This window comes from Mandrillus leucophaeus, unplaced genomic scaffold, assembly GCF_000951045.1.
Source record: "Mandrillus leucophaeus isolate KB7577 unplaced genomic scaffold, Mleu.le_1.0 Scaffold4, whole genome shotgun sequence".
In the NCBI taxonomy this organism is placed as follows: domain Eukaryota; kingdom Metazoa; phylum Chordata; class Mammalia; order Primates; family Cercopithecidae; genus Mandrillus; species Mandrillus leucophaeus.
In genome coordinates, this window is record NW_012104253.1 from 1033333 (window position 1) to 1046364 (window position 13032).

Sequence of the window (13032 nt, forward strand, 5' to 3'; positions counted from 1 at the left end):
CAACAGGTAGAAACCCCGTCTCTACTAAAAATACAAAAACAGCCGGGCGTGGTGGCAGATGCCTGTAATCCCAGCTATTCGGGAGGCTGAGGCAGGAGAATCACTTGAAGCCAGGAGGCAGAGGTTGTGGTGAGTCGAGATTGCGCCATCGCACTCCAGCCTGGGTGAGAAGAGCAAAACTCTGTCTCAAAAAAAAAAAAAAAAAAAAAAAAAAAAAAAAGGATCCAGTTTCTGTAATCCTCAAGCCAGCCCCCTCCAGCTGACACTCCCCGTTCGTCGGCATGTGGTGCTGGCTGTCCTAGCCGTCCCATCCCTGGCCCAGCTCACACTTGCGGTCAGTGGTGACACCTGCACACTGCCTAGTCTCCATAGGTGTCCTGGTGTCCTCAAGGCTGCAGCAGGACCCTGGGCTTGAGGGCACAGGGAAGATGGATGGAGCGCAGGCCCCCACCACATGGGTGTGAAGATTTGGGGCCCCCAGATGGAAGGACCGGTAAGGCTGTCCCGGGGCAGCTCCCAGGAGCCAAGGTACCACAGGTTCCCCATCATGTGGGGGTGGAGGCTGCCAGTCCCAGGAGGATTCCAGCACCCCACTACTGCCACCAGCCAGGGCACGGCAGGGGTGGTGTGGGCCTGCAGAGAGGGCAGGGCTGGGGCTGGGTGGGCAAGGGACCCTCAGGAGAGGCCCTGAGACCTTGAGGGAGGACCCTGGGGAGCTGCTCCTAGGACCACTCCTTCCTGCTCAGTGGGCCACACGTGGGGGCCAATGGCATCTGTTCTGGATGTGGCCCCACGCAGTGCCCTGAAGGATGGGGAGGCACTGAGCAGGGCGCTGTGGTGGCTGCAGCAGACCCTGGGAGAAGCAGGACAGTGGGGGAGGGCTGAGCGGGTCTCCCCATCTGATAATTTTGGGGGAACTCGAGGGAGATGCAGGGCTTCCTGTACCACGCCTGACCCAAACAAATGGAAGGCAGGTCACAGTGGCGGTGGCGCCCAGGAGCCCTTAACTCTGCCACGAGCAGCTGCTGAAGGACACTACCCAGACCCGGCATGTCAGCACTGGTGTCACTCCTTATTAACCATCTTGTTTCACAGTGGGAGGAAGTGCTGTCCTTCCAATGTACAGAGGAGGAAACTGAGGCTCGAAGGCTTCAAAGTCCCACGGAGTGGTGGAGCTGAGGTTGACCCCAGGCCTGTGGGTCCAGCATGCCCTTTCCACCATGCCAGATGGCAGGCATGTGTCCGGGTAGGAGGTCAGAGCTCCGCCTCATATGCTCAGGACCAAGCCACAGACTTGTGAGCCTGGCCCCCGGGATTCCCTTCAGGTCAGAGGCTGCAGGCAAAACTGTAAGCAAAGTGGGCCCCTTGCTGAGAATTACAAAGAATTTCAAGATGGTGACAGAGGGCAGTAACCCAAGCATAGGCCTCTGGCCACACAGGTCTTGGCCAGGTGGCCATCCCGGGCCCAGCCACTGAGAGGACAGCCACGGGGTCCGGCAGGAGGGAGGGCCACTCACCTGGGGCCCAGCCTGCAAGAGACGGTGTGATCAGAAACTGAGACTCCATAATCAGATTTATTTTCCTCTAATAAGACAGTTTAGCATCTCCGAGTTTTGCATTCTACAGTCTTACAAACTTTAGTTATTAGCATCAGAAACACAAAAACATTGCAAGACCTCAAAACACAAATAAATACCAAATAAAACCACACATAATATACAATAAACAAAAATATAAAACAGTAATGCTATCAGAAAGTCAGGCATGTTGCCAACTCACAGTAACAACATGATTATTGCTGGGCAATCACTGACGGTCTTTTTGTTTTTTTCTTAGAAGAGCGGAAAACAGGGCCCGAATCACTGGTCACAGAATCACTTGGACTGTCGAGATGTGTCCTCACAGCAAGCGGCTACTACAGACGCAATTTTTAAAACAGGCAGATTAAAAAGATAGGGTCAAATGAGAGACTGGCCTTCTTTGGTCTTTGTTTTTGGGTAACAGAACTGAACACAGAGGCACCGGCAGAGAAGGGGTTGCAAATCTGCAGATGCTGTGCAGCGTCTACACTGCCCTCCACACTTCACACACCTTCTCCCACAGGCATTTCTTAGAGAAATCACCGGACATCATGCCAGCTTGTGTGTTTTCCAATTAAGTCACTGAATTTGCTGTTGGAGGGGGTATCTTACTTGTTTGAGGGGACTAAGTTGTCAAAACCAATCATCACCTAATTACAGGAGTGGTGCAGCGATCCTGGACTTCTAGCATCTTTTCACGGTGAGAGTTCACAAGACAGACTAGACACAGTGCAGCAGGAGAAATGAAACGCAGGCTCTGCTTGGCCACCGGGGCCTCCTCACCCGCACACCTGCCAGCCCTGAGGCGGCCGAGGCTTCATATGTCTGCCCTGCAACCGCATGTGGGGCACACCTGGGTCAGGTGGAAAACGCCCTTGCAGTGAGCTGCGGGCCCCGCCTCACGCCGCCTGCTGGCCCGGCTCCCTGATGCCACTGTGCCTGTGACCATCAGCACCAGCCTGGACGAGGCAGCAATAATGACCAGGTAGCCTGCCCACACTGACCTCGCCTGGCCTGGGCCCCGGTGGGGACATTCTACTTTGGAGAAAACAGAGCTACTGAGATTTGCAAACGGAAAACAGAACAATGGTCATGGGCTGAGAAGTAGATTTGGGTGACAGACCCTCAATTCATCACAGACACAAAAGCAAAGGGGCTCCCAGCACTCTCCCTAGCCCTCCTGCAGTCTACTAAGTAAAGATCTGCACTGAATTTTTTAAAAACAGTATTTTACAGTTCTGCTGGAGCCCTTCTGACACACAAATTACCCCCAGTACAGGGAGGAGTCGGAGGGCTGGGAATTGAGCAAGGGGGCCCGCAAGGAGAGTCTGCGCCTGCCCAACCCTGCAATGGCCCACGGAGACAGTGGCACTGCCACCCTGCTGGAGCTGTGCACAGGGCAGCAGTCCTCGCGCCAATCCTCCCTGTGCAGGGGAGAAAGGAGGTGTCAGCCCAGCTGTTGGGATCAGTGTACTCCCCGGCCCTCCCTTGGGTTGACAAGGAATGACCCCGCTAGGGACAGAATGGTTGTTTAAGGACCCATACAGACCACCCTTCCTTTGTCTGACATCACCTCTGGCTGAAGGATGTGGGTCCACCATGGTGACTACCACCAGACACCATCAAGCAAAAGGGGTGCTGGAATGTGACGTTGGCATGGCCGACATCCATGGGACATGTGGCCCCTGGCCCAGGGTGACTGAGGACCCTGGAGCAGGCTGAGGTGGTCTGGGAGGCAGCTGGTTGTCCCAGGGACTGTGCCTGGAACTGCATCCTCACCGAGCTGGGCCACATGGGGTTATGGGGAAGCCTCCTGCCACAGCCGGTGCAGTGAGAGCCCTGGCAGGCAGTGGGCCTGTGGGGCCCGGGCCAAGGAAGTGGCCCAAGGAGCAGGAGCCCCAGTACGCCACGCCATGGCTCCCCGGCACCACAGGCCAAGCAGGGCATGGGGGATGGGACAGGAAAGGAGGGAGAGGCAGAAGAAGCTGCCTGAGCAAAGGGCTCCCTGTTCAACTGACTGTGGTGGCATCGAAGGGACACAGGTGCTGTCCCTCGGCAGAGGCTGCTCTGGGGAGGAAGAGGTGACAGAATGGGGCTGCAACCTGGGTCTCCAGGGCCCCCTCTGCCCACCTGCACAGGGAACACACATCTGCAAGTCCACACCTTTGCCCAGGGCTCTGGTGAGGCTTGCGCTCAGGGGACAGCACCACTTTCATGCTTGACGGCTCCTAGAATTGACACAAACCCTGACCTGGCCGCTTGTGTGTCACCAGAGCACGGCGAGTTTAAAAGTCCAGCGTATGTCAGGGCCTACTCAGGCTCCCTCCAGCCCAGCTGGAGCTGGCACGTCTAGTCCCAAAGCCAGGGCCCCATGGGCCCCCACTTCCACCCTCACTGAGCCACCCAACCCTGCGGGAAAGGCCCTACTCCCAGCCTGGCCCCCGTATCATCAAAGACACACCCCAACTTCTAGCTCTGCAGGCTCTGCTGGAAAAGCCCTAGAACCAGACGGTCAGGCTTCCAGGCCTGGCTGTGGCTTGCACGGGGCTCAGTGCAGTCACAAGAGCCAGTGCCCTTCATGTGAGCCGGGCCCAGGCCAGCCCCCAGCGTGCCCGGCAGCAGAGAGCAGCCCGAACCACGGTGTCCTGGAGAAACTGCTCGAGGCGAGGGGAGAGGGGACGGCGTTTTGTTACGAAGGTGACGGGAAGCAGACCAGCTTAATTCATGCACAAAGGACTCAGTTGGTTTCTGTAAAATACTGAACAGTTCTGTCCTGCTGGGAGTTTGGTCACTTTTGGTAAATAAGCAGCACCCCCAAGCACACAGTGTGCACCCCCGTTTCATGCTTGCTGCCAGGGCCCTGTGACACGGGGACGGCCGACCACTGCCCGAGGGGCCACTGGGCCTCAGCTGCAGGGAGACCATGGCCTCAGGCTGGCTCAGGTGGCGAGCGCCAAGTGAGGGTGCCCGGGGGTTGAGGGTGGAGCAGCACAAGGCTTGCCCACCGCTGGGAGAGGGGACGCCGTCCCAGGCTGCTGCCCCCCGTGCTGAGTATATGAGAGGAAGACACACTCAGAACAGAGACCCCAATACAATCAAACACAAGGACAAAGCGTGTGACATGGGCCATCCCATCCTCAAGGACCCCCGTCACTCAGGTTATGTCTGTGGGACCCTTGGGTGGGGTCCCATGGCGTCCCCCCAGGAGCATCTGCCTGGGAAGGGCTACCGGAGACGTCCCAGCGACACGCACTGCTGCTTCCGGGGGCCACACCAGGCCTTCAACCCAGAGGGGAGGAAACGCTTCTTACCAGACCAAGATGTTGCATAACCTTAATCTAATATTGTACATTTTGTGAAGGGGAAGTTGCAGGGATGTCCCTGTTGTTAACCCCTGACCTCAGGAAAACTACCTGAGGGCAGGTAGGGGACAGGCCTGAGGTGGGGACACCTTCAAGGAACAGGAGTTTCCGCAGCTCCTGCAGGAAGTCCTTGCTTTATGAGCTCCCTCATGGGGCAGAACCAAAGATACTTATTCCCCCAAAGCAATCCCAGGACAGCGGGGAAAGGAAAGGCAGATAAGAACAACGGAGCGCTTCGATCGCGAAAGGGCGCGGCAGGCCCCTCATGGGAGCTCGGGGCACAGGGGTGCGACGGAGGGCACTTCCAGCAGGCACTGGGGCGAAGGCACACCCAGGACAGATGGCAGCACCAGAGACAGGTGGGCCACCGGGCACCCACCAAGCTGTCCCCGCGCGGCCACGGGGAGAGCCGAGGCAGGCAGTCTGACGTGCACGGCCCAGCTGGCCAATTGTGGGCGCGGCTTGTGGGCAAGTGGCACAGGTGTGGTGGTTCGCACACATTGGTTTTGCCTAAGAAGCACCCGTCGCGTGTAGCACCCATCAGTGGTAAGAGCACCATGAAGCGTGGTGCATAGCAAAAGGGGTGCAGGGGCCGGGCTCCAGGCTTCTAATCACAGTTGGACACTGAGAGACAGTAAACAGTGAGTTGAGAAAATGCCGTCCGGGCAGGCGCAGGCTGGGACGACGGGCCCTGTGGCCACCCTTCCCGCCAGGGTGGTGGTCAGGAGCGCCCATCGGTCAGCCTGGGCAGGCCCCCGAGCAGCGGTCTCTGGAATGCTCAGAGGGTTCTGCTTCGGGCTGTGGGGGTGCCCACGGCCCCAGTGGGGACACGGAGAGGCTCGGCTTCTGTTCCACACCTGCCTCCCTCAGGGTGGGACCAGGCCGTACTTGGACCAGGTGGCTCACTCGTGGGGCCTAGAGATTTGGAATCTGTGGTAATTAAGCAGCAGAGGCTCCAGAAGCCGACGGTGGAGCCTGGCTTCCCCTCAGCAGGTGCGGAGGTGTCTGAGGGCCCTTGTAGAGATAAAGATCTAGTGGTGGAGAGAAAAGTCTGGTTAAACTAGCACTTTCTAGAATTATGCTCAACGCAAACCCAGGGTGGAGAAGCAGCATGTCACATCTAAGGCACATGTACCGTATGCCACCAGCTCTATGCGCAATGTTGCTTTCGGAGACCGTTGACGGCATGCAGCAAGATGACAGGATGGAGAAACACACCTGCGGGCCTCCCTCAGCCGTCACCCGCCCACCCCTGACATGGAGACCGAAGGCCGGTGCTGTCAGCAACAGAGAGCTCGTCCGAACACATGGGGCAGAATCCAAACACCTACAGGATTTTGTTTAGAACTCCAAAGTTCAACGGATGCCCTATTTTAGGGTGAAAACAATTATAAATCTGAAAATGATGCACAGCATCCATGAGCGAGGCTCCGTTCAGAATTGTGAAGTCGTGTCATTAACTACGACAGATATTGAAGGTTTACATTTCTAACGAGAAATAACAACAGGTTGAATATTCTCTTTCCTATCACAAGTGATAACCAGTGTTTGATATTTTATATTTTCTTCCAAGAAATATCAGTCTATCAGCGTTTTAAAATAAAATGTTTGCAGTAACAATTATTTGTAGAACTTTAAATTAAAAATGATTCTGAATTTAGAGACTTTCAAAAAAAAGACCTAGGTATACTTCAGGGTCTTCTGACAAACAAATTATTAAAACAGAGACCAGATGAGGCCTTAAAAATAGACAATATACTGTATTTGAAACAAAATTGCACTCTTGAATTTTAGAAAGAAGATATCAGAATTGCATTACTATTTCATAAATTCTCCTTTTACTTAACATGCTGACATGTCCAGCCATCCCCACATGTGTGTGTGTGTTTTTGGTGTTCAAGTTTAAGGAAGAAAAATCATGTTTCTTTTGTTTAGCATGTATGTTTTCCACCTTAATTAACTAGATCTTTAAAAACGAAAATGAAAACCTTCTCTGACAGCAATATTTATCTCGCTGAAGGATAAATAATTCTTCAGAGTGAAGTGTGGCTAGTCTATTATAAAACGTGTCACGTGTGCTCACGCGTGGCTCCTCCCGCCGCACGCGTCCGCCTTCTGCCGCTTCCTCTGTCCCACAAGGTCCTTTTCTGAGTGCGAGGACCTCGGTGAAGACAGACCGGTTCAAATCCCCCAGAGGAGTTGCCTTCTGCTAAATCCACCTCCCCAGCTACTCATCAGGGATCGGGCAGATCCGAAGTATCCACTATGACTTTAATAAAAATTGTATCATCTTTAATATATGTCCCATTTTCTAGAACAGTCTGGGCCACAAAGACTGGGCAGCCAGAGGCGATATTCATCTCTCCAGTGGGCTTCTTGAAGCTGCTGCTGTTGGGGTCGGGCTTGAACGCATCTCCCAAATGGCGCCGAGAGGACCCCTGATCCATCAGCATGAGTGTCACTTTCTGCTTAAACGGCCATGGAAGCAGGGCATCATATTCTCCACGCATGATGACAAAAAACAGCGACAGGTGCGTCCCCTTTCCCATCCCATCCCCGTTCAGGTAGACCCTGGCACACATCTTATAGCCAAAGTAGCCAGTGTAGAAAGGCTGGCTGTAAAGGGACAGGGTCTTCCCCATGACGGCCTCCTGCTTCCGCCGCTTGTAGTCACGAATCTTCCAGATGAGCACGCCGTTGTAGCTGGCGGTCTCCAGGACCTGGAAGCGCAGGTCCATGTCGGCCAGGCGGATGTCGTGCACACTCAGCATCTGGTCATGCCGGCTCAGCTGGGACTCCAGCAGGCCTGCCACAGGTGAGGAGGGATTTGGTGAATGAGACAGGTGAACGTCAGAAAGGTTAGGAAAGCAAAGCTGCACCAGCACTTTTTATTTTATTTCATTTTTTTGAGACGGAGTCTCACTCTGTTGCCCAGGCTGGAGTGCGGTGGCACAATCTCAGCTGACTGCAACCTCTGCCTCCCAGGTTCAAGCGATTCTCCTGCCTCAGACTCCTGAGCAGCTGGGATTACAGGTGCCTGCCACCACGCTTGGCTAATTTTTGTATTTTTAGTAGGGACAGGGTTTCACCATGTTGGCCAGGCTGGTCTCGAACTCCTGACCTGAGGTGATCCACCTGCCTCGATCTCCCAAAAGTGCTGGGATTACAGGCATGAGCCACCGCACCTGGCCCTTTTTTTTTCTTTTTGAGACGGAGTCTCTGTCGTCCAGGCTGGAGCGCAGTGGCGCGATCTCAGCTCACTGCAAGCTCCACCTCCTGGGTTCACGCCGTTCTCCTGCCTCAGCCTCCCGAGTAGCTGGGACTACAGGCGCCCACCACCATGCCCGGCTAATTTTTTGTATTTTTAGTAGAGACAGGGTTTCACTGTGTTAACCAGGATGATCTCGATCTCCTGACCTCATGATCTGCCCGCCTCGGCCTCCCAAAGTGCTGGGATTACAGGCGTAAGCCACCGTGCCTGGCCTCATTTTTTAATTCTTAAAGAGGCAAGGTCTCGCTCTGTTGCTCAGGATGGCATCAAACTCCTGAGCTTAAGTAATCCTCCCGCCTCAGCCTCCCAAAGCACTGGGACTATAGGCCACACCACCATGCCCAGTCACACCAGCATCTGAAACAATATAAGGACTGTGGTTTCTGGGGGTAACACCAGCAAAACTGTGTAGACAGATGTCCTGAGGCCACCGCCTCCCAGGGAAGAGCCCAGGTCCCTGCCCCAGTTCTACCACCGCTCTCATGCCCACAGCCCTGTCTGGACACATTACTAGGCACGGCCTGCTGAGAGGGGATGTCCTAGGTGGGTGACCTGCCTGTGTGTCACAGGACACCTCACTGCAGGGTCCAAGACAGAGCGCTCCGACTCCACTATGGCTTCCTGGGAAGCCTGCTGGTGGGAGCCCCTGGGAGCAGGAGACAGCTGTGCTCTCCCCACCCCTCCCACCGGCCTCAGTGCCTGCAGGTGGCCTCTGCTCTCTCGGAGGCGAAGCTTCTCCCCTCTCCTCCAGCCTCATCCTCTGCCTGCTTCATCCGGCCCCCCACACGCCATGGTAATCTGTGTTCTTTCTGCCATTAATCCTCTTCATGTAAATATTCCCAATACTCTTTCAGTCCCCAAAGCCATAGGCCCACATCTGCTTGTGGGATCAGAAACACGCTGGCAGAGCGCAGTGGGACTGCTGCCCTCTGGCCCTTAGGAGTCAGGTCTGGGGCGCCCCGACCAGCACGTCCTGGCCATGTGCACCTGGGCCTGTCCTGCGGGTCATACTGTGGTCAGTCTCTCCCAGGAGGGCTTTGTAGCTTCCCGTGGCTGCAGCTGCCCCTACTCTCTACACCACACAGGGCCTCACATGGAGGGGACAAGCCTGTGTGGGAAACGTTTGTCTTTGCTGGGGGACTTTCAGCAGGAAAGTCATCACACCTCTGCGTGTTACCCATAATTGGAAAGAACTGTTCTAAGGCGCATGTACCTAACATAGCCCTCATCCCACAGACCCTGCCCCAGCAGTCCCCCGGGGCCCAGATGCACACTGCTGGCCCAGCCCCGGCCCCTGACTCACCTGTGTTCCGAGCCACTTGCCCCGCGCTCTTGTCCACGCTCTCCAGCTCGGTCACACGGTTCTGGAGGGACTCCACGCTGCTCTTCATGCTGTCTGCTTCCTCCCAGTTCTGCCGGAAGGGCCGGATCTCTTTGTCGAGCTCCTTCAGTTTCTCTGCTTGGCTGTCTATCACTCGCTTCCAAACCAAAGGTGTTAAAAAGCAAAACATAGTTAGGACTTGGAAAATGCTGCACCGCCTCCCATCAAATACAGACGGGCTAGGAGCAGAACAGTCACAGAGGCCTGCTACCCGCGGCTCTGACTCCAGGAGCGGGGCTCTGCATCGGCCCTCCTGGGAGCTCCCTGGGAACAAGTGCTTGTGCCGGCAGGGAGCACTTGAGGTGACGTGAAGCCAGATGGAAGAAAACAACAGGAGGCTCCACTAGGTCAGCTTGCTTTGTCAACAGAGAGCCACCAGGAAAGCGAAGTGACAGGTGGCAAGTGTTCAGAAGACCAGGGGAGAGGTCTCCGCTGTCTCTGGGGCAGGCAGCAGCTCATGCTTCTGCTGCCCACAGCCCCTGCCCAGGCTTCCCTGTTTCACAGCAGCACTGGTGCCACCTGCCCGCCCTGTTTCTCACATGCCCACACCCTGGCATCAGTCAACCCCACACCAGCAATCTTGTCAGACACCTAGATCCAACCTCACCCTCACACTCCCACGTGTTCCTCCCAGCTCTTCTCCCAGGCCACAGCACCTGTGCAGGGCCACAAGGCTCCCATGGACATCTCTTCTGCAGCCCTCGTATACCTCGGGGGCCATAGGTATGGAGGGTCCCTGCTTCCCAGAGAAACCTCACCCCTGTAAGTGCAGGTCCCACGGGGCAAGTGGCCCTGCATGGCTGCCACAGGGTCTCAGGTTTAGGATGCCAGAATTGTGCCCATGTGCCCTCATCTTCCCTTGGAACATCTAAAGACCTCCTACCCTGCTGCTGGGTCTGGGGCAGAAGCACAGCCCTGTCTCTGTGGCTGCCCCAGAACGACCCTCCCAGGAGAAGGCTCCCACTCCTCACACTCCTCCCACCTGGATGGTGGCAGGAAAGGGCCCCAGGGCATGTCCTCAGGCCCTGGGTGAAACCCAGTGGGCCGATGCTGCAGACACAGGGGTCTTCCCCCACCGGCTCCACACCCAGGCTGCCAGGCTCCAGCGAGGGAGAACGCAGAAACCTGCCCCGAACACGTGAGGCTGCCAGCAACCAGGCCTGACTTTATGCTACTTCATTTAACTAATTCAGAAACCGTTTCCCAAAACACACAGGCCGCTCGTATTTGTCACTACTTGGAGGCCTGGGAGCCGTACTCCGCCCTGGTGGCCCAGTCTGTGTTAAGGGGCTGGAATGCCCACCTGTGAGATGAAGCCAGGGACTTAAAGGGTTTTCACTTCAAAAAAGGATGTGCATTTTCAAGCAGCTTGTGAGGGCTGGAGGGTTTAGTGCTCAGTGAAGCTGTGGAATGACTGAGCCACCTCACAAGCTGCGGCCACACCAGGTGCTCACGGGGCGGGTCCCAGGGCCCCCTGAATTCACTTCTCCTTTTGGAAGTCTATTTTTAAACATCTAGGTTTCAGCACCTTTGCTGGCTGTTATTAACCACGAAGACACAAACATGACAGGTTTGGGTGGCTTTTGGGGTATAAAAGCAGTGTTATTCTTCCTGTTCTTTCCAAGAAACGAACACCTCTTTCCACTGTCATTGTCCCTTTAAACTGACACTGTCCCTGCCCCTTTAGTTTACACAATCGTACATGCTCAGAAGAATATTTAATTAGCTCACCAAGTCTATTTGCTGGGGGACAATACCACTGACGACACTGAACATCCAAATCACACAGCTCCTCTAGTGAGCACCAGGAGCCTCTTGAATCTCTACCTTCTGATACCGTGCACTGAGCTGGCAGGTGCTCGCGAGTTGCAGGGGAAACTTAATGAAAACATCAACAGAAGTCTGAGAGATGCCCTTTGTAACTTAGCAAACTCCAAAATGAAGCATGAGTCCCAGGCAGGGTGGCCCAGGACAAGCTGTGCCTCACGCTAAGCCTCAGGCCCCTGAGGTTAAGAGGGGGATGGTGCCCAGCCACCCCTCCCCCATGACGGTGCTACACAAGGGCACGCCTGACCTCGAGCACAGAACAGGAGTCTCCAGCAAGGACTCCCCTGCACAGCAGGGGCCCCCAAGTCAGGAACACACAACATGCATGCACCGCATGCATAGACTAGCACGACTAAAGAAAAGGTATCTCCGTGAGCAGCAAGGGAACTCGGGCTATTTTTCAAACAGGCCCTTCATCTGTATCAATGGCACCATTTCAAAGCAGAATGCAGAGCCACATAAAGTGTTCTCTAAAACACAGCCAACGTGATTTCATCCCTGAAGACGGTCTACACTCAGCCACTGCAGCTTCTATAAAAATAAATCTCAAGTGCAGGTGTGGAATTGTACAGAAAAAAGACTCCGACACAGAGCCGGAGAGACAGACGGCGCTCCACACCAACAATCCAAATCAGAAGGCTTGCCTTCAGGGAGCATCAGCCCATGAGCCTCACACACTTGCACGCCAGGGCTGCAACCACGTCACCTGCTGTGAGGCCCCACTCTCAGGCCGCCGGGACCCTGGCACACAAGCCTGGCACTGTGAGAAGCCCGGTGGTGCCTGCAGCCTGAGTGAGGGCTGCATGGATGGATGTCCCTCCCTTCTGTCCCAGCGCCTACTGCTCCGCATGTGCCCTGCGGACCCCCAACTGCAAGAACCACCAGTTCATCTAGTCCACCGACACCAGAAGCCTGGGTCATGCTCGCACCTATGCTATCTTCTTCTTTTTTTTTTTTTCTTTTGAGACAGAGTCTTGTTCTGTCGCCCAGGCCAGAGTGCAATGGTGCAATTTTTGCTCACTGCAACCTCTGCCTCCTGGGTTCAAGCGATTCTCTTGCCTCAGCCTCCTGAGTAGCTGGGATTACAGATGTCTGTCACTGCACCCGGCTAATTTTTCTATTTTTAGTAGAGACGAGGTTTTGCCATCTTGGCCAGGCTGGTCTCGAACTCCTGACCTCATGATCCACCCGCATCAGCCTCCCAAAGTGCTAGGAATATGAGCGTGAGCCACAGTGCCCGGCCTAGGCTGTCTTCTTAATAAAGAAAAACAGGATATTTAAGAAGTAAAATATTAAGAACTCATTGTTCCCCGGGCATGCAAAGCAAAGACACTCTCGAATTCCACTCCTTGCCCCCTACCTGCACCCCCACTGCCACAGCCAGGCCATCGGGCCCTCTGTACTTTGACTCCCGCCATCACCAGGACTTTAGGGTCTACTGGAGAATCAGACAAGGAAGAAAGAGGAAGACCCCAAGTGACGTGTGCCCTCATCACCTAGGTGGTCCACAAACATTGCTGAAGGAGTGCCTGGAGCTGGCCAGGAAAGGAAGCAGGAGAAAAAGACATCTGTGCAGCAGCAGGGAGCCTCTCAAGGAACAACAAGCTGGTC

At 55.2% G+C, this 13032-nt stretch overlaps 1 protein-coding gene across 3 annotated transcripts in view; it reads right to left on the bottom strand.

The window, feature by feature from the left end:
• Positions 1-6687: 6687 nt before the first annotated feature.
• The window catches only part of TRAF3 (TNF receptor-associated factor 3), a 76937-nt gene continuing 70592 nt past the window's right edge, over positions 6688-13032 (bottom strand). For all 3 annotated transcript variants that reach the window (XM_011991587.1, XM_011991588.1, XM_011991589.1), the window contains 2 exons: positions 9517-9691; positions 6688-7748 (listed from right to left, as the gene is read on the bottom strand). In XM_011991587.1, coding sequence (XP_011846977.1) covers positions 7177-7748; positions 9517-9691 — 747 coding nt within the window. In that variant the 3' untranslated portion in view covers positions 6688-7176. The remainder of the gene's footprint in view (positions 7749-9516; positions 9692-13032) is intronic.